The sequence below is a fragment of the Artemia franciscana genome, chromosome 19 (genome assembly GCF_032884065.1).
Source record: "Artemia franciscana chromosome 19, ASM3288406v1, whole genome shotgun sequence".
Taxonomy (NCBI): domain Eukaryota; kingdom Metazoa; phylum Arthropoda; class Branchiopoda; order Anostraca; family Artemiidae; genus Artemia; species Artemia franciscana.
In genome coordinates this window covers 22,622,392-22,644,146 of record NC_088881.1, presented here as the reverse complement: position 1 = coordinate 22,644,146, position 21,755 = coordinate 22,622,392, and the positions used below count along the sequence as shown (strand labels likewise).

At 34.6% G+C, this 21,755-nt stretch overlaps 2 protein-coding genes across 2 annotated transcripts in view; both read right to left on the bottom strand.

The window, feature by feature from the left end:
- Positions 1–11,240, bottom strand: part of LOC136039439 (large ribosomal subunit protein uL11-like) — a 29,303-nt gene extending 18,063 nt beyond the window's left edge. Inside the window, exon 1 of the mRNA XM_065723190.1 lies at positions 11,081–11,240. Coding sequence (XP_065579262.1) covers positions 11,081–11,117 — 37 coding nt within the window. The 5' untranslated portion in view covers positions 11,118–11,240. The remainder of the gene's footprint in view (positions 1–11,080) is intronic.
- Positions 11,241–18,909: 7,669 nt separating this feature from the next.
- LOC136039437 (citramalyl-CoA lyase, mitochondrial-like) overlaps positions 18,910–21,755 on the bottom strand; it is a 31,253-nt gene continuing 28,407 nt past the window's right edge. Inside the window, exon 7 of the mRNA XM_065723185.1 lies at positions 18,910–19,088. Coding sequence (XP_065579257.1) covers positions 18,990–19,088 — 99 coding nt within the window. The 3' untranslated portion in view covers positions 18,910–18,989. The remainder of the gene's footprint in view (positions 19,089–21,755) is intronic.

Below are 21,755 nucleotides of genomic sequence, written 5' to 3'. Positions count from 1 at the left end.
ATATATATATATATATATATATATATATATATATATATATATATATATATATATATATATATATATATATATATATATATATATATATATATATATATATATATATATATATATATATATATATATGGTTTTAACTACGTAAAACTTGCGAATATACAACATTCTTTGCTGTCCCATTGTCTTTGCATATAAATAGATTGTCAGGTTTACCGACTCTTGAACATGCAACATATAATGGTCCATGGGAAAACAATCTGTATTCAGATCTATACCTCATGATTCTAATGATTGCCCTTGAGCTTTGTTGATGGTGATTGCTAATCGACCATTCCCTGAGTCGCCATCGTCATTTATATATCCCCCTGTGCACCCCGGCGTCCCCTTTGTAGTTATGTCCCTGTGTCCCGGTCGTCATTTATATTCCCTGTGTCCCGGTCGTCATTTGTATCCCGGTGTCCCGGTCTGTATATACATTCGTTTTTTAGTTTTGTTTTTCTCCTTTATTTTTTTCCTTTTTTCTTTTTTTTCTTTTTTAGTTTATTTAGATTTTTAGATTTTTTAGTTTTTTTATTAGTTTTTAGTTTTTTTGTAGTTTTTACCATTTTTTTAGTTTTTTTAGTTTTTTTTTCTCTTTTATTTTTCAGTTTTTTCCTTTTTTTTAGTTTTTTTTCTTTTTTAGTTTTTAGTTTTTTTTAGTTTTTTACCTTTTTTTAGTTTTTTTTAGTTTTTTTTAGTTTTTTTAGTTTTTTAGCTTTTTTAGTTTTTTTTTTAGTTTTTATTTTTTTTGTAGTTTTTGCCTTTTTTTTATTTTTTTCAGTTTTTTTTTAGTTATTAGATTTTTACCTTTTTTTAGTTTTTTTTAGTTTTTTAGCTTTTTTAGTTTTTTTTTCTTTTTAGTTTTTTTTGTAGTTTTTACCTTTTTTAGTTTTTTTCTTCTTTTGTATTAGTGTGAAATAATTCAGACGTCATATGCGGACAAACATGACGTCACCTGATCCACAGATCCACACACAGACAACTTATTTTTATATATATAGAAGATATATATATATATATATATATATATATATCTATATATATAAAAATAAGTTGTCTGTCTGTGGATGGATGGATGGATGGATGGATGGATGTGTCAGGTGACGTCACCTGAAAAAACTGGATTAGGTGACGTCAAAACTGAAAAAACTAAAAAAAGGCAAAAACTACAAAAAAAACTAAAAACTAATAAAAAAAATAAAAAAGCTAAAAAACTAAAAAAACTATAAAGGTAAAAACCAATAAAAAACTAAAAAAAAAACTGAAAAAACTAAAAAAAGGCAAAAACTACAAAAAAAAACTAAAAACTAATAAAAAAAGTAAAAAAGCTAAAAAACTAAAAAAACTATAAAAACTAAAAAAAGGTAAAAAACTAAAAAAAATAAAAAATAAAAAAAAACTAAAAAAAAGGAAAAAACTGAAAAATAAGCTAAAATAAAGGTAAAAACCAATAAAAAACTAAAAAAAAAAGGAAAAAACTAATAAATGACGACACTCAAAGAGAAAGCGACCAGGACAAAAGGAATGTTCGATTAGCAATCAACAAAGCACCGGGACACAGGGAGTATAAATGACGACCAGGACACAAGTAAAAAAAAAAATTAACAAAACTAAAAAGAAGGTAAAAACTACAAAAAAACTAAAAAGAAAAAAAAACTAAAAACTAATAAAAAAACTAAAAAATCTAAAAATCTAAATAAACTAAAAAAGAAAAAAAAAGGAAAAAAATAAAGGAGAAAAACCAAACTAAAAAACGAATGTATATACAGACCGGTACACCGGGATACAAATGACGACCGGGACACAGGGAATATAAATAACGACCGGGACACAGGGACACAACTACAACGGGGACACCGGGGGAAACAGGGGGATATAAATGACGACCGGGACAAAAAAACTAAAAAGAAATAAAAACTAAAAACTAATAAAAAAAACTAAAAAATCTAAAAATCTAAATAAGCTAAAAAAGAAAAAAAAAGGAAAAAAATAAAGGAGAAAAACAAAACTAAAAAACGAATGTATATACAGACCGGGACACCGGGATACAAATGATGACCGGGACCCGGGACACAGGGAATATAAATGACGACCGGGACACAGGGACACAACTACAACGGGGACACCGGGGGAAACAGGGGGATGTAAATGACGACCGGGACACCGGGACAGGGAATGGTCGATTAGCAATCACCATCAACAAAGCTCAAGGGCAATCATTAGAATCATGAGGTATAGATCTGAATACAGATTGTTTTCCCATGGACCATTATATGTTGCATGTTCAAGAGTCGGTAAACCTGACAATCTATTTATATGCAAAGACAATGGTACAGCAAAGAATGTTGTATATTCGCAAGTTTTACGTAGTTAAAACCATATATATATATATATATCTATATTCACAGGTGGGACATAGGGACACAACTACAATGGCGCGTAACTATTATGGCGCGTAACGACTTACGCGCGCGGGGGGGCTTGGGGGGGGCGCGAAGCGCCCCCACCAACTAGGTGTTGGGGTGGCGCGAAGCGCCACCCCAACAGCTAGTACATTTATAATTACAGATCACCAAAGAAACAGAGTGAAGAATTTTTGGAATTTTTAAGTCAGCTATGGTCCAATATTACAAGAAAGCACAGGACTAACCAAAATATTTGAATATTCATGCATTTTGAAGATTTTGATTATGAGTAAGTTTTTACTTATATTTATGTGAGATGCAAAAAAGGATATTTCAGAAGCTGAAAAAAAAAATCAAAGGCTGAGCATACCTATTTTAATATTTCCAAAGGTATGTGCATGGATGAATTGTTTTTTGAAATTCTGAGCCTTAGCTCTCATATATAAAAGAAAACAAATGAGAAACCAGCTTTTACGGTTACTATAGAGCATGTTTTCATTCTTTTACAATGATGTTTCAATGCTACAATAAAGGCATTTCAGATATACATACTTACAAGTTAAGAGCTAAGACGGCCCCAATCTTCCATGTCTAGCCATTCTCTCTTTTTACATCTTTTATATTGGAACTACTACTAACAGCTTTGTTGCAGAGTTCTCACAGCAGCACCAAACAACCTGAGAGAAACACAGCTATGCATTCTTAATCCATTCCATCCATCATTCTCTTTAAAACCTCCCAAAATGTCCCAGTTTCTCTCAAATCCTTCCTTATGACCTCTACCCATCCTGTTTGGAGACAGCCTACTTTTTATTTGGCCCCAGATGGTCAAGGAGGCACACTTGTGCCTCTATAAAGAGGCGACCCACGACAATGTTAAGCGATCTTCGGTTCCAGTGATCGCAGAGGGATGCATTTCGTAGCCCGAGCTCCAACTAAGAAACCTGCCAAATTTCATCCCCCTCCAACTTTTCCTTCATGGGGAAAATCTGGCCGAAAGTTTCGACCCGTCAACCCCAGCCCCCCTTTAACGTTGTCCAATCAGGCTGAAATTCACAAGTTAAGGTCCCCTAGTGCCCAGGAGCTTATCCGCGAAATTTCAGCTCGATCCGATAACTCCTTCCCTGTTTTCCAGAAACCACGCATAGACACTTAAAATTCATTTTCTTTTTTTTCCTAGACGCCTACAGGTCACAGCCGACATCGGATCTGGGTGTACGAAGACTCATTCGATGCGGAATTCTCCAAGTAATTTTCCTGGAAAGTTTCGTAGGAAAATCTTAACCCCTCGAAAGTTTCGACCCCCCAACCCCACCCCCCCTTTTAACGTTGTCCGATCGGGCTGAAATTCACAAGTTAAGGTCCCCTACGGCCCAGGAGCTTATCCGCGAAATTTCAGCTCGATCCGATAACTCCTTCCCTGTTTTCCAGAAACCACGCATTAGCTACTTAATTAACGCATTTCTCTCCATAAGAGCCCATGTTAATTTGAAAATTTTAAAACTTATTTAGAAGTTATATTTACACACATGCAAGTGATTAGCTCAGTCGGTAGAGCGTGGGACTTTTAATCCTCTGGTCAAGGGTTCAAGTCCATTACGGGCGGTTTTTTTTAACAACATCAAAATAAAAGTGTATAATTTTGATAACACCTGGACAGCTTATCAATTGAGAGATAACAGGATATTAGCTTCTTATGAGCAAAAGAAACATTTCAGTCATTCTATCTATTTTTTTTTTCTATTTTATACAATGATTTAAAAGCGGGGGGGGCGGCAGCCACCCAAGTTCCTCTCCTAATTCCTGTACGAGGAGTACAGGAATTATTAAATTATATCCACCATGGAAGAAAAACGTACAGAAATAATATGAAAAAAACTTCGTTTTCTTAAAGAGTTAAAGAGGCTGCGTCCCAAAGTCGAACCTTAAAACGTACAGGAATTAGAAGAGGCAGTTGGGGGGCTGCCGCACCCCAAACCCCCAGCTTTTAAAGACTCTTTTGTACAGGTTTTTTGTTTTTTTGCTAACCCCCCGCTCTTGGCTTCGGAAAGGCCCTCTTTTAATTAACAAAAAATTGAAATGAATGAATAATGGAATAACTTCGAAAAATGTTAAACACAAGAGGACAGGAGAACCATTGCGCCGAAACTAGTAATTAGTAACAATGAAGTCCCCCCCCAAAAAAAAACCTGTACAAAAGAGTCTTTATAAGCTGGGGGTTTGGGGGGCGGCAGCCCCCCAACTGCCTCTTCTAATTCCTGTACGTTTTAAGGTTCGACTTTGGGACGCAGCCTCTTTAACTCTTTAAGAAAACGAAGTTTTTTTCATATTATTTTAGTAAAAAAGGTTCATCTTTGGGAATCCTTCATCTGTGTAATGTGTACTACCTATCTTAACCTTCTTATCAGTAAAGCCCTAGAAAACAGGAATGAACCAGATTTTTCTGCAGCCTACTGCTTGAAAGTTAGTCAGATGGGTACCAAAAATGACATTAGACAATTTCTTTGAAAAAGATGCAACAAATTCTCCTCTGTCTTTTTGAGTACTAGCATTTCTGAACCACACTTGACCATTGTCATCAGTATAGGTTGGAATATTCTGATCTTGGTTTGCACACTTTTTTCTCCTATTTTTACAAACTTGTTTCAACTGTGAAAAAAACATCTGACCTTTGGCTATTCTACTTTTATTATCTTTCTTGCATCTACCATCTTTACTAAAAAATACTACCTAGGTAAGTGAAACCATCCACTTGATTCATCTTCTTGTTACCCAAGATCACATCTTAAACTTCACTTATTCCCAGTTTCAGCAACCTAAGTCTTTATAACATTAATTTTCAAACATAATTTTGTACAGCTGAACACTCAACACTTTCAAAAAGTAATTCATTGTGCTAACAATTTCATCTAAGACACTCAAGTCTAGGAGAATTTTACTTCCCCATTTGATTCCATCCTCTCACATGGCCTTTTCTGTGTTCCTTGGGACAAAGTCCATCAAATAGTCCAAGTGAAAAGAGATTGATAGCAATGCTGCAACTCCTGATTCAATACAAAACCAACTACAAACCTCATTTCCAACCTTAATCACAGCAATATTATTATTGAATATAGCACTAATACATTTATCTGGTATACTATACAAGGATAAAACCTTCACTAAATCTCTTCTATGAACTCAATCAGATGCTTGCTCATAGATTATAAAAGTGAAGACAAAAGGGGTCTGATGACCCAGGCACTTCTTAAGTATTAATCAGAGTGAACATATGGTCAACACACCCCCACCCCTTCCAAGAAGCACAGTGTTCTTCCTTTAAAACTTTATCTACAGTATCATCATGCTAAGTAATTTAATTTCTATAGAAACCAGGCCAATACCTCTATAATTACATAATCACTCTTATTACCTTTCTTTCTGAGGGGTTTAATTAAAGTTTTTCTGAAATGTCTAGGTACTACCCCTTTTTCAAAAAACCATATTCATAATCTTCAGTAACTAGTCTCAAACCATCATTAAATCAGCAGCTTCAAAACCACCATTATAAGGAAAAAGCTCATTTACCACACTATCAGCAAAGGGCCCTTATTTTTTTTAGTTTTATAGCCTACCTGACCTTTTTGTAAAAAAATGCTGTTTTTGTTTAAGCCAAAGCTATCACTCAGTTGTCTGAGACTGGACAATAAATTCAAATGCAGTTTTACAAGCAAGAATTACTGATTAGCCAAATTATTGTAAAACAAGTTATTTAAATATAATTATAATTTGAGATAGCTATAATTTGAGATTGCATGTGCCTTGTCAGTTCAATTTTATTTATTGGTATTAATTTCAAAAGTTCAGCTGTAATAGATACATTTTGTGTTCAGCATACCCTTAACTTGAGCTGGACTTAATTGAAAGATGTGTTTGCTTTGAGTAAATTGAGGAAAAGTTCCCATTCCAAAATTCACCCAAAGATGTGGTAAAATTTTTGTAAAGAAATTTCGCTGATGCATCATGGTCATGCTTTGAATCTGTTTTGACATAGAATAAAGTAGACAAATTATGGAAATTAGAGATGAGTTTGTATTTCCTGATTGACTATTAATAAGCCAGTCAATAAGTACAAACATTCTGCTTTTTTTGTAACAAAAAAACTTATGCATGTGGAGCTTAGAAATCTTTATTTTTCTTCATTTTACTAATAAAGAAACAATCATTTTGACTTCAGTTTTAATTTTGTAGTTTACTAAAATCTACTAATAGTCAGTATTAACAAATGAAATAATATTATCAAGCAAATGTTCATTTCTTTTTCTTTCAAGGTTATTCAACCAACACCAAACTTAAGCAGGGAACTCTTTGGAAGTAAGTTCCCAGTAAATCTTGAAGTTTCATAATTCTCTAGCATGTTTTGTAGATTTGTTCTACTTTGTATTTTTCAAACTTGGCCAGCTTCCTTAAACAAAAAAGCCTGTATGTATGGCTGCACCTGGAGTATTAAAATATATACCATTGATCTATCCAGTAAGAATTCTGGATTTAAGGTATGTTTAGCATTAACAATAGAAAGCCTAAACTTAAAGTAACTTAAACTAAGTAACTAAACTTAACCTAAGTGTGAAATATAACTTAAAGCAAGAGTACTTTGCAGCCCAGTGTGTGTAATAGCAAGTCTTATTTTCCTAGCTCCTTGCTAATGGCCTTTTTTAAGGCAAAATAAAAGTCCACAAAATCATTAAAAGATGAAGCACTAATATCTACTCTGAATGTACAGGCCAAGGACATAGGACCAGAATTCCTACTCTCCCAAAAAGCATACAACTGTTGCAAATTTTTACACATCAGACATACCAAGTAACACCTACTCAATGGTAGGTAGATGTTGATTGACCATGACTGTTACAGAAGACAATCCTGAATCTCTAACTCTAAGCCAACAAAGCACTATTTCCTGCAATTTGTTCACCTTGAGGTAGAATCTATCCCATGCCCTGAGTAATTTTGCTAACAGTTGAAAAACAACTACTTTATATTTCTATTATAGTTATTGAATAAAGAACAAGTGTAAATCCTTGACATAGCTAAGAGATATGTACACTTCAGGAAAAAGCACATAAATTACCTTAATTTGCGAATTAAGGAATAGGAGTGAATTGGTTGCAAGAACTGTGATGCTCCATAGTTGATGATGGCAATAGATCTGGTTGCTGTGCTAAGGTTAAGCAACAAACCATTGGGACTAGACAGTGCTGGAGAGATATAATTTAAGCCCACTTGGTAACAGTAAACATATGGTAGGTGTGGTTCAAGATCCATTCTCTAGCAATTAAGAGTTGGCACCACTGCACAACAGCAACTTCAGATTGAGTGTGCAAGATGGCTGGGTATGATAAGCTACATCATTCTCCAGGCTGACTCTATTGTCTTCCAAGAGTGTTATGATAGTGAGGGCTGGGAGGGGTTTTCCCACTGGAATCTCCATGGTCTTGCTCCCATTCCTTGTTGAGTCTTGTTTTGAATTCATCATACAAGGTTGCAGAGTGTCTCTTGGCTTAGTTCATTCCAATTGTTCACTACTCACTGGCTGAAAAAATCTTAATGGACCTTGGTTTTAACAGTGGACTTGAACAGCTTTTTGGAAAGTCCTCATGTTTGTCTTTGGTGTAGAGAAGGTGAACAGCTTCTGGTCTGCTTGCTGGAGGTACCTGTAGGTGAGCATCATGCCATTGTGCTTATGCTGAGAAACAAGTGTTGGGAGGTTAGCAGATTGTAATCTACTGGAGTAGGACTGACCATGTAAACTGTCAATACATTTGGTGGCCCTCCTTTGGACACCTTCAATGAGCTGGATGTTGCTCTTGTAGAAAGGACCAGCAAGACATGTTCCAAAATCCAGGATTGGCCAGACTGGAGCTTAGTAGCCTATAGTATCAGAAAAGCTATGGAGAATTGATTGCTGATGGTTCTTTTCAAGAATCCAAAATTTGCATTTGCTTTCAAAACTGCTTAGGCAGTGTGCTCATGGAATTTTAAACTGTCACCCAATAGGACTCCTAGGTCTCTACCACTACTAAAAGTTGGAAGCAAGACTGTCAATGGTGTTTTGCTGTTGCACATAGTGTATTGGTTCTGCAGATTAACACTGACACAATGAAGAGTGATACCCTTTGAGATGTTGAAGCACAGAAGCAACTTATCTACCCATGCTTGAATTTGGGTGAGATTGATTTGTAGGCTACTGTTGTCTGTGGTACCAAATAGATTGGAGTCATCAGCATTAAAAGTCAGGTGGTTTTTTATTTTAGCTACCAGGTCATTGATGAAGATGAGGAATAAGGAAGACGCTCTTTTCCTATTTCAAAAGTTTTATTTTTTGGGGGTAATAGCTATGTCCATGGAAAAAATGAAGATATTAGACTATTTTATGATTACACATGGTAAAGAATGTGATTAAAGGCTCTTTTCCTATTTCAAAAGTTTTAGTTTTTGAGGGTAATAGCTATGTCTGTGGAAAAAATGACTATTTATGATTGCACATGGTAAAGAATGTGATTAAAGGCTCTTTTACTATTTCAAAAGTCTTAGTTTTCGAGGGTAATAGCTATGTCTATGTCATGTCTATATCTAGACTATAGACTATGTCTATGTCTATGTCAAGGATTAATGTGATGCAGATGAGGAGAAATGTCATAAAAAGACAGAAATGGGGTAAGGTTAATATTAATGGACTATTCAGGTAGGCCTAGCCAAAAAACTAACTTGCATTCAGTCAGAATTACACCCTGAATCTTAGATAAGCATGCATTTGCATTGGAAATGAGCTTTGCCACCACCTCTATAAAAACCAAGGTAAAATTCTAGTTAATTGACTTCTTGCTATCACAGAAAGGGGTTAGGTTAGGAAAATGAAACTTTCAGGGGTGGGTCTAAAGGCTTAAGTGTGTCCCAGGAAAGTATTTTGAAGTACCCACCTCTACTCCTTCTCCCTCTAAGGGGCCCTGAAATTTGCCTACATGACAGGTCTATACCTATCAAAATTTTGACAAAACAACATTTTACCTTAATTTTCAGTGACCAGTTGCTTTTTTTCTACCTTCAGTTCTGAATATGCAATTCCTGTTATTTGAGTAAATTCTGAGCCATATTAATGTTTTTTCTTAAAATTTAGGAAATGTATTTGCATATATTCAAACCTTATAAATTGGGATTGAGTAAAGTTGTGAAGCTGAAAACAATTTTGTTGTACTTCATTTAAGCAGAAGATCTATTTTGTAAAGTTTTATATTTATAGCACACACTTTTTAAATGTCATCAAAGGTCAGGGCCCTCTAGAGGGAGGAGTGGAGGTACTTCAAAATACCTTCTCTAGACACACTTTAGCCTGTAGACTCATCCCTGAAAGTTTAATTTTTCTAACCTAACCCCTTCCCGAGATAGCAAGGAGTCAATTAACTAGAATTTTACCATAAACCAATTCAGGACATTTACTTGCATATTGAGGGGGGGGGGCACTGGTAAAGTTCAAACTTTCCTCTTTAGTCAGAATTGGGTCAATGTTCCTATTACCTGAACAATTGTTTAGGGTCATGAACTATTGTTAATAGATGCATTTTGACTTTTGGAACATCTTTTCTCTCTTGCCAAACTACAGTAAACTTGCCATTATAGAGTTATTCTGGCCCAAATATCCTGTATTTACTCATATAGAATTGCAACCATTTCTGTTTTTGATGATTGGATATTTGAAACCACAAATCTGTAATAGCTTAGAATCAAATTTGGGCTATATATTTGCACATCAGGGGGTGGGGGTGAAGCATAACATATATTAAATATGTAAACTAACCATTGCTGTATTTAATATATACTATGCTTTACCCCCCCCCCCCTAATGTGCAAATATATAATAACTCCATAATGGTGAGTTTGCAGTAATTTTGCAAGAGAGAAAAGATGTTCAAAAAGTCAAAATGCACCTACTAACAAGTTTCATGACCCTAAACAAGTGTTGCAAATATATAGGCTACCCTGAATTTGTATATATAGGAGTACAGGTAAAGTTCATTTTCAACACAAATGAATGTTAATTTGGATTCAGGGTGCAATTCTGACTATAAAGGTAAGTTTATTTCTTAGCTACTTGAGAAGTTTGTTAATGTAAAACTCACCAAAAAAAATAAAGTCCTTCAGAGCTTCAGTCATGTAGCCTATTTCTCCCTAGCCTAGCTAAACCACTGATAAAAAATTAATTCCCAGCATGTAACCATTTTCTAAAAATTATTTACCTATCAGAGCCTGAAAATGCAGCACTGGTACAAACAATCCAGAGACTCTATGATCCCCTGGGAAGGAGTTTTAAGGGATTTATTGTTTCTAGAATCTAATAAAGGGTGATTTTAATGACATCAGACTTTAATGAAAACGAGGACGTGCCTAAAATTATTACTCAAATCTCTCCTAATGTTGAAAATAAGCCCTAGCACCACATTCAAACACATGCAATGATTTTTTTTTTTTTTAAGATTAGCAGAAATTGTGTAGGCTATCTGTGTAAAAGTAGCCAACAAGCATCTTTTTCAAACAATCAAATAAGAGACGTTCATTACATCTTGGTACATAGTAGCAAATAGTATATAAAACAATAAACTCACTAATCTTGACTTCATTTGGATCGAATTTTGGGGCCATGATTAGATGGGATAAATTAAACTTATCTGTTCCCTGTTTTATAAGTAAAAATAATCTTTTTTTCTGGAATGAAGTAAACGGCGAAACTGGTCATTTATCCGTAGTTCACACTGGTGCGCGGTTTATTTTTTCTGCACAAAACCACTGACGGATGCAGGATGGGTACACTGCTCATACCTGTTTATATTGTAAAGCCTTTTCTGGCAATTCTGGTGATCAAAATTCTGACCTGACAAGAAACAACTGAAAAACAATCTTCTTTTAGGTCTGATAAAGGTTTCATTGATCAAAACTATATACGAAAGACCCAATACTGAAATAATTGATTCTCAAACTTGTTGGCCTAACCAAGTGGAGTTGTAAGGGGAAATGTCTAACAGTTTTAGAGGAGAGAAAACAGCTGCTTCGTTATTAAGGTTGTTATATTTAACATTATCACATCCCTAACCTAAAATAAGATACGAGCAGGTGCTTTCTTTTAAATTATCTACCCATTTCACTTTCAAATAGCGCTGAAGAAATTTTGTCTTGGGAAACAGAGGCTTTCAAAATTTGATTTGATAGATAGAAACTGTGTCAGATAGAAAAAAAGCCTCAATTCGACTGGAAGTTCAGTGGCTTCTTGCTGTGGCTTCTTGCTGTTCGGCTTAAGTGCTTTGTATAGGCTTGAGAAAATGTGTTAGTCCTCGTCGTAAACTGATTCTGGGATCATCGCTTTTCTTGAGGCCAAAATAATTTCAATGAGCTAAAGAATATAAAAGTTACAAATTGGAATGCAGCAATATTAAAATATACCTAATGTATCTACATTTTGATTGACGAATTCATACGGTTCGAACCGAACTTATTGGGAACTTTAAAAATCCATATCTCGGGGGGTGGGAAACATGAAATTAAGGTAATATAGAATTTATTTACTCAGGCAGAAAGGATTGGGTATATAGACAGGGAGTGGGGCTTGCGATGAATAAGGAAGCTTCTAAGTCTTATTTAGGTTGGGAAGGTGTTAATAATAGGATACGAATCACTCATTTTATTATTAAAAACTGCAGGGTATTAGGAATAGAAAGTACAGGGTATGCCTTTGTAGAACCGACTGACAGGGACGGCTGTGACTTGGATCAATTTTCTTTACAGCTACAGGAACAACTAGTTAGGGTCCCAGATAGAACTATGGTCTTCTTATTAGGAGATTTTAACGCTCAAGTCGGTAGAGATAGGAAAAGACGGTACCTTAGCCTAGGTAAATTCCCTGTAGGAGAAGCAAACAGTGATGATTAATTACTGCCGCAAGTTTGTAGGTAGAACAATCAATTTACAACCAATAAAATATTTGGTCATAAAATGGCCCATAAGTTGATATGGTGTTCATATAACGGTAAGACAGCTAATCTTAATAACTATTTTAATGTAAACCAAAGACTGACAGGATCAATACAAGTTACTAGGTTATATAGAAGTGCTGTTATTGATGTTAAAAGTAAAGATCCCCACAAAATAGTGTCTAACTTTAATTTAAAGCTGAAATCTAGGAAGGGTAACTACCTTCCGGTAAGCTATGGCCATCGTAGACTCCAGAATGAGAATTTGAGAGAAACTTTCCGGGAACAGTTGAACACTAAACTTGACAGTTTAAATTTTGTCAATGTAGAAGATGGATGGAATAGTTAGTGAAGCCGCTAATCGTGTCTTAGGGAAGAAAGTTAGGAACAGAGGAAGAAACACTAGTGATGATGCTTTATGTTTCATAGATAAGAGGAAGGACTTGTTCAAGAGATATTAGAGTAATAGATAAAATGAAAATAAGAGGAATGTAAAGAATGTGGAGAAAGCATTTAAATATTACCTAAAAGGCGTGAAGGGGAGGCAATGGTGAAAATCACCGAAGATCTGGAAGATGCAGCCAGACGTTGTAATAGTAAAAATATTGTACTAGTATTTTAATAAATTGAGACGGAATAGTCAATCTAGACTTGTTTCAGTTAAAACGAGAAAAAACTAACATTGGCAGGATCAGCAACCCCCATTTCTTCTCCAGATTGGAACATAATTTGTACTTTACTGAAAACAAAACATATTTGAAATGTTTTCACTATTGTTAAGTTTAATAAATCCACAATTATTAGGACTTTCAGGAATGAATATCAGTATATCATGAAAAGAGAAATCATCAATGCAACAGCACAAAAAAAAAAAAAAAAAAAAAAAAAAAAAAAAAAAAAAAAAGACAGAAGGAGAAAAGGAAGACTGTTTTCCTAAATTAGGGATTAATATAGACCAGCGCTTGAATGAGGCCTTAACCCTACTCATCCATACAATCACATAGGTCAAACAGCATAGCCACACACAATCAACCATAAAGAATAATCCATGAACAGGCAGTCTGTATGTTAAAGTTAAACTGACACTCAACGTTGATTTGTTGTTTTTTTTTCAGTAAAGTGCAAATTATGTTCTAGTCTTGGAAGGCATGGGGGTTGTTAGCCCTACTCATGCTAATTTTTTCTCGTTTTGAGTTCGACTCGGTTTTTCATTGCAATTTTTTTTGTTTCATTAATTTGTTAATGTTAATTTTACGCTTGGAAGATTACTTGACTTTATTTTGGCTCATTTATGGTTTAACGGAGCTCTTATCTTTTCTTTGAAAAACTTGTTTTGCGGAAAAAGTTATTTAAACGGCTATGAAAAGAGAAAGGGAAAGCAGCGGTTGAATTTTTTTCAGATTCATGAGCAGCTTAACAGCTTTCCACGTAAATTAACAAATTTTCTGCTTCTTAAGCATCCTTGGATTACGAACATTAGTATGTTTTATGAGATAAGAGTCAAAGAAAAATGTCAGCAAGAGGCAAAAGTGTAGGAGATACAAATGCATCGATTTGGAAGATACAAATGATGACTTTGGGAGATACAAATAATGAGCGAGGAAGAATAAAATTTTCTGTTAGAAGTGTTTGATTCCATGAGAATGGCTTTGACACTCTCTTGGTATGCAAACTTCCGATCGGCTTAAAATTGTACGGCATGTATCCTTGGCCCAGCAGACATCAATAAATGACAAATCCTTGATTACTTTCTTAGTTGATGTCCGTCAAAGTCTCTTTTCGAGGTCCATCCTTAGATTTCTTGAGCGTGATGCCTGAGATGTTTCTTGGAGGAATTGGCTGAATTATTCCAAAAAACAAAAATTTTGTGAAAAAGGTTATGCAAGCACAGCTTTTCTCCGTACTTTTATTGAAGGATTTTGCAGAGTTATGAAAACGCAGGATTTTTCCGTAGTCTAATGAAGGCTCCACTGGCTTGACCGATTATCATGATCACTTCTTTTGTGGAAGATCCTGTTTTCAGTTACACTTCCTAGGTATTTAAAATAAACCACTTGTTCTAACTGTTGGCCTCCGCAAGCAATGCTCTGGGGCAAATCTGTTGTGGCCATGCATTTCGTTTTTTCGATGTTTAGTTTAGGCTAACTTTTATTTTAGGCAGCTTTTCTGCCTTTCTTGGTGTAAGGGCTCTTGAAATCGTTGCTTCCACGATACAACGATGTCGAAATTTGAAATGTGCGAAACTAATTAATTTAAAAGTTGATCACCAGAAGCTATTAGAAAATAAAACCAGATTGTATAATGAAATCCAACACGCATGATAACCAAAAAAAAAAAAAAAAAACGATGTACAAAATATCGATTCCTTGTTTTTCCTGAGAAACACGGTCATGCAAGCCTTTTTCATTTTGAATATCATCATATCAAACCAGTAGCCATAGATTATTAAGACAGGGTTCATCCGAATTTTTACTTATATATACTACTACTACTAATAACTTTTTAACATCTACTTTTAACATCTTCACTGCTCCCGTCTTTAGTAATAATACTATCAAGGTAAGTGAAACTGCCCGCCAGATCAATCTTTTCGTTACCCAACGTCAACCTTTTCATCTCCACTTATTCCTAGCCCTTGTGACTTAGTCTTCTTAATATTAATTTTCAAACCTATTCTAACACCCTGAACTCGCAAAAACTCTAAAAATTCATTCCTTTTGCTCACACTTTTATCTAATATGCTTAAATCATCAGCATAATCTAAATCCAAGAGAGTTTTTCCTCCCCATTTGATTCCGTTGCCTCCAATTGCCTTTCCTATACTCCTTAATACAAAGTCCATCTAAATGATCCATATGAAGGGGGATAGAACACAAACCTGCTTAACTCCTGATTTAATACAGAACCAGCTGCTAACGTCATTTTCTACCTTAACCGCAGCAGTATTATTCTCGTACATAGCACAAATCAGTTTAATGTATTTGTCTGGTATACCATACAAGGATAAGACCTTTGCTAATGCTCTTATACCAACAGAATCAAACGCTTGCTCATAATCTACAAAAATGAGGACCACAGGTGAAAGGTGTTTGACAACGAAGGGACTTCTCAATTATTAACCTAAGAGTGAAAACTTGGTCGACAGACCCTCTACCTTTTCTAAACCGCACTGTTCTTCTCTTAAAACTTTGTCTGCAGCCTCTCTGTCCAAAAAGTATCATATTACCAAGTAATTTGCTACCTACAGAGACCAGACTAATGCCTCGGTAATTATGATGCTCACTCTTGTCACCTTTCTTGTACAGTGGTTTAATTAACGTATTCCTGAAATCATTAGATACTTCCCCTTTGTCAAAAATCATATTCATAATCTTCAGTAGCTTATTTTTAACCTCAGAGCCACCATATTTCAGAAACTCATTTATCGCACTATCACCACTTATATATCTAGCATTATTTTTGAATAGCAGAAGATATTACGCCACTGAAATGGTTCGAACAGGACCAAATGCTGTTATCCTGTCGAGCACGACCACAGGGCTAAGGTTGAAAATTTTGATAACTGCTGAAGTCATATTTTTTCAGTCTGTCAGTCTCAGAGGCCATACTATTGCAAAGAACACCATTCGTCATTAACCCTAAAAATATGACCCATTATTACACAGTTTATTCAATAAACTAATGGCTATCATAGTAGCCTTATGTGCACACCATCTATATCGATGTTCGTCAAAGAACTCTCTATGGTAGGGGGGGGGGTATGCTACTTAAGCCTCAATTTTTTTTTAGGCCCTTATTCTGAAATTTTGCCTCAAAGGTTCTTCAAATGCATTCAACAAATATTGCAATTTCGCAGTAGGGTTATTGAGGTGTCAAAAGCTCTCTTATTGTTTCGGTAACAATAGCTTTTTTTAGAAGATGTTACTTTATTTCGAAATCCAAATGCACCAAATGAGCTCTTTTTTTGACTATTGCCCTGCAAAAGCTAGAATTTTATTTAAAGGACAGGGTTAGGAGACAGAAACATTCTCAGTTCTAGGTAGCCCTGGGTATGGTATTAAAAACCAATGGTAATTAAACATAAAAAACAAGTTTTCACAAACTAAAGTAAAAGGCTACATCAAATCTTAAAACAGACAAAAGCTGATCTCTATATGAGGGGAACTGTCTGCTCCTTAACCCTTGATATTGTTGCTAAGGTTTAACGTGTGGTTCCCAATGCATATGGAACTACTTCTCAAATCACAAAAGCAATTTCAAAGTTCACAATCCGTGCTGAATGGAAACGCTAATGGACACTCATTTGCTTCAAACAGTAAAATTCTCGTTTGAATGTTTCAAAACCATTTGGATAAATAAAGCGCTTGTAATTACTCAATAAACAGATTTGATGCACCCATAAATGTTGTCAGTAAAACACTATAAAGTTTCAGCGTAAAAAAAGAGGTTAAGAACGGAAAAAAACCCCTCAAATACAAAAAAATTTCTATTCTAAGTATCCATGTAACTCTTTACTTTCATTTGGAAAACAATAGTGTTTCCTTTTATAAAATAAAATAGAGACAGATAGATAGCTCCATTTACATTTCAAAACAGGTAATAGGCAGAAATTTGACCCATTTCAGTTAAAAAAAATAAAAAATAACAAAGTCAAGACTTCGTAAGAAGAAATGTCCACTCCGGATCACATATCCTGCGGGGATTGAAAAATGCTTTGCCTTTTTGATAATGATGAGAAGATTCCCTATCGCTACTTTAAATCACGACATTATTGATTCTTTTCTCCTCTAATAGAAATATTTAGCGGAAAATCAACATATGAAACAAATAAAAATAGTCATGTATTTATAAGATAAACATCACGTAGAATAAATAATCACCTTTTGTTAAATGAACAGATAATTTGACTGATTGATATAGCTCACATACCCCTTCAAAAGCAAATTTTATTTTAGGTTGTTCACCCTAGTCTGTGCCCATGGAATTCAGAACTAACCCGAGGAAACGAAAAGACTAGCAAACGACACTTGGAGCCACTTTTTGTCACAGCCCTGAATCATAAACTGATTCAGGTACAAAAGGGAGACATGAAAAACGAAAACAAGGAAGGCTAGTTCTTATTTTTAAACAACCATAGATTGACACAAACAGAAAAAAGAGTACCAAAGTTTCTGACGAAAAACCAACTGATCTTACACTAATCTAGCTTTCTGGAGAAATGTACACACTTCATGCCAACTTTAAAGAGACTCCTTTCGGGACAGCCTCTTAATGCAACTGTTGTTTGGAGAAAGAACCTTAGAAATAAGTTCGATGACGAGATGAAAGACTTAAAGAAAAACTGTAGCTCTGACTAAATCTGTTGGAGTGAAGATATACGATAGACGTGCAAGAATAAGATATTCATTTGATTTCAACGACCTTAGCTTTTCGCCGACATAAAAAGTAGCACACCCGCATGACAATATTGAAGAAAAGTTATTACAGATCCTTAAAGAGTAGAGTATACAGAATGATGTAACCAAAGCCAGGGAAGTTGACACAGACAATACATACCAAATAGTGAAGACCTTTAAAAGAGTTTGAAAGAAAGAAGAAGAAATTGATGAAGACAAAGTTTAATTCAAAGATCCAGATTGCCTGTTGGAGATTCTGACAGCGACATGTCCAACATCTTGTCAGGTGACGGTTTTTAGAACAAAAAGAGTTTTCTGAAGGGAAACTCTGCAGTTAGCTAAGCTAAATTCAAATCCTGCACATCTCAGAATACAAATGGAGGGAGTTAGATCTTCTAAAGTATTACCCTCATGTCTCTCGTGCTTTTTTTTTTAGATAACTCCGCGTTTGATAATCCAATATCTTTAACAAAATACTTTCATAAAGTCAACTGAAGAGATTTGCCACATCTCCTCTACTTAGCAAGATTATTATATTCTCGCCATACAGATTCAGCGTCGCTTATGCTATCTTTCTTCTGTATTCTAAGATAAAGGAACTCCCCAAAATCCTCTATAAATAGTTTCTTCTCCAAATACAAACCACCTGTAAGTAATTTATCAGCGTATAACATAAATATTCACTTATTTGATTTTCAAACCCAAAACAATCCCTAATTGATTTTCGTTTCAATTCCACCTCCACACCTCCCGATGACATTAAACTTATCACCTACTCCCAAAAATTATTAGAATAACAAGTGAAATAATATATTACAACATTTAAAATATTAAAATATAAATGTACAACCACCTTTACTTTTTTATAATATTTCCTTTATTTTACACAAAAGTATTTCTATATATATTCAATATAACAGCTGATCCGGTTTGGGGGGGGGGGATAAAAAATAAAAAAAAGTAGGGACAATTATAGACAAAACATACGAAATGGTAAACAGTAGCAAAATTTCAAGGTTCCACGAGAGGGGAGGGGGACGCGTTCATGAATACCTTCTCTTTATGCACTAGTCATTTTACATTTAACTGAAAATGGTATAATTAAAAATATGCATATCCTAGGTACCAACAACTTCACCAAAAACGTAAAAAAGTTAATTCTTCTTTGGCATGGCTTCTGCTAACTTTAACACATTCTTCGCCTGCAGTACAAGCGGCATATCAATCATGTGGCCACGGAAGTTGAATGCGCCCTGAAAATGATAAAGAGCTAGGCAAACAAGAAAGACATTAGATCACATATTTATTAATATAAAACACGTTTCTAAAAAAAATCGCGAGGAGAGAGGGAGGGGGTGACTTAAAAGTAACCACTACAACTTTGCATTATACGAAAATACAAGAGACTATAAAGAAAACCGTTAAAATTATTGCGATTCTAAGGGAATAACAATCCTTCGTGCGCCTAGTGTAGAGGCTTCAAACTCACAAGGAATTCAATCCTCAATACAACTTCAAGGCAATAATATTGAAATCGGGTCATTTCAGCCAATCCTAACAGGGGTATAAAAAAATAAAGTAAAGGTTGTGGCACTAGACCCTTAAGGTCCAAACCGACGGTGCTGATCTCCGTCTGATGGCCCTTCGGCCAGGAAGAGCAATGGGGGGATTGTATCTAATAGGTAATAGCATAATAGGGGTATGGTTTCTAAGGAATGGCAGTGTTACTACAACGATACACTAATTAGTATATGCATGAATAAAATATAACGAGTAACGTAAACGGCCTATTTCAATAGATTTTAGCAACTACTTAGTGAACATCTTTTGAACTATAAAAAAAGCTAAACTATATTTTATTATTAACTGAATTTAGAGTTCCCTACTAAAAATAGTTCTGTATCTTCATTGTTTTAAACGAATAAAACACAAGTCTGTTGGAATGTTTTCAGCAAGAAACAATAAAAATCTTCAGAAGAAAGCTTAATTTATATTTCTTTTAATGCAAACTATCAGGGCAGAAAGCCTAAAAGCCAAATTCTATTCAAACATTGAGAAGATATCACCACTTTAAAAATTATGAATAGAACTGTCCCAAACACTAATTTAGATGCTTATAAGCAATCATGTATATGAGACCGTTATACTGAATTTACATATAACTATTCAAAATAAAAAAGTCAGATGCTTCAAAATAGTCTGGGAGCAATGGATATTCTCGTAAGCTATAAAAAAATAGAAAAAGACCACCGAAAAAAAAAAAAAAAAAAAAAACATGATACATAATGACATCATGCCTGGGTCAAATGCTGGAGCACCACGAGACCGATGCGATGGTTTCTTTGTCTGCTATTGCTGACATCTTGCGGGCTTTTCGATAAAAAAGGAGAATTTGGCTGAGTAATACAAAGTATTATTTGAGTAGTACTTTAGCTATTTAAACATATAAAATGAATTTTATTTGTGTCTGTTAGTATGTCTTCTGGTTAAACAAGTAAACTATTAAAGATAGAAATACGAAATAGTCAAATATCTAATAAAAAATTAGAAAGACATTTGGCTCAATACTAGGCTTTGTGGTATCTACCGCCGCGATATTTTAGGTTTTCTTTTTAATATAGTTGCCCTCTCGTATGTTCTCTATCCTGCCTTTCTTTTCCGAGATTTTAAAATCTGCGATTTATCTTCAATTCGCGTTTGCTATTTTAAATATTGTAAATTTTTACTTGGTTTTCCAATTTGTTTTAGTAACGCTGAATTAGTTTTGATATTTAAAATTGAAGAGCCGTTGGAATTAGTTAGGATTAAGAGGGATAATTTTTATCATAAGTCTGAAAATTTTCCATTGATGAACAATCTTTTTCTTTTTTCCAGAATCTAAAAATTTTTAGGTATTTTGTTGTTGTTATTTTCTTACGTATTTTATTCAGTTATGCTATTAAGCCTATTTTATATCAATGCTTTGTTTCGTTTGTTGAAGTATTTCGTTTTTCTTCTGCAATTTCATGTATGTATTTTATATACTCCTCGATTTTGAGGGAAAAAAGAAATAAGTTTCAATAAATTTGGATTCATGACATTGCTATAAGCTATAAAAATGGGAAATGTGAAGCGAGGACTTTTGCGAGGACCGAAGGCCATGCAAGTTGTAACTGAATATCACGATATTTCTCAAAGAATAAAATCTTGTATATTAACACACTGTGACACTAGCCCACAACACTAACATAAAGTAACATATTCATGTATTAATGGAAGTGTTGATACCTTATATGGTCATTAATATTAAGCTGGCCCACAAAGTTTTATTTTTTTCGCCTAAAAGAGAGTTGTGCATCTCTCGGATGATCCTTAAGAGAAATATCAGTCTCTGAATGGCTAAAGACTGCAGAAACCTAAACAAAATTCACCGACAAAAATATCCAGACATATAACCTTGGAATAGTACCAAGGTTACATCATGGGAGGACATAAGGTCCATGCTTTTGATCAAAGCGAGTGAGGGGGGAGGGCATATTTCTAAGAGTATATTATTTACGAAAATCAAAGTGAAGATCAAAGAACCAAGCTAGGACAGGCTAATTAGTGGGAGAAGCGAGCAGAGGGTGGGAACTCTTTTGATTATCTCCAAAATAAAAGATAAATTTGCATATACACATAATGTTTTTCGCATATACACACGGAATAAACAGCCAAATGATCTAAGCTAGAAACGTAAAAGTTGTCCAAAATAATATGGGGTCATGGTTATTTCTGTAGCTCCATTCAAGCAAAGCAAGAGCTAAAGGCCAAAGATGGCAAGCGTAGAGAGAGAGAGAGTGTTTGAAGTGAGATGGGTTATAAGAAGAGGCCGTGTGAAGCAAAGCAAAGGAATTGGATTGCAAGATCACTAGTTTTATAGTTGAAATTATAGTTTTATC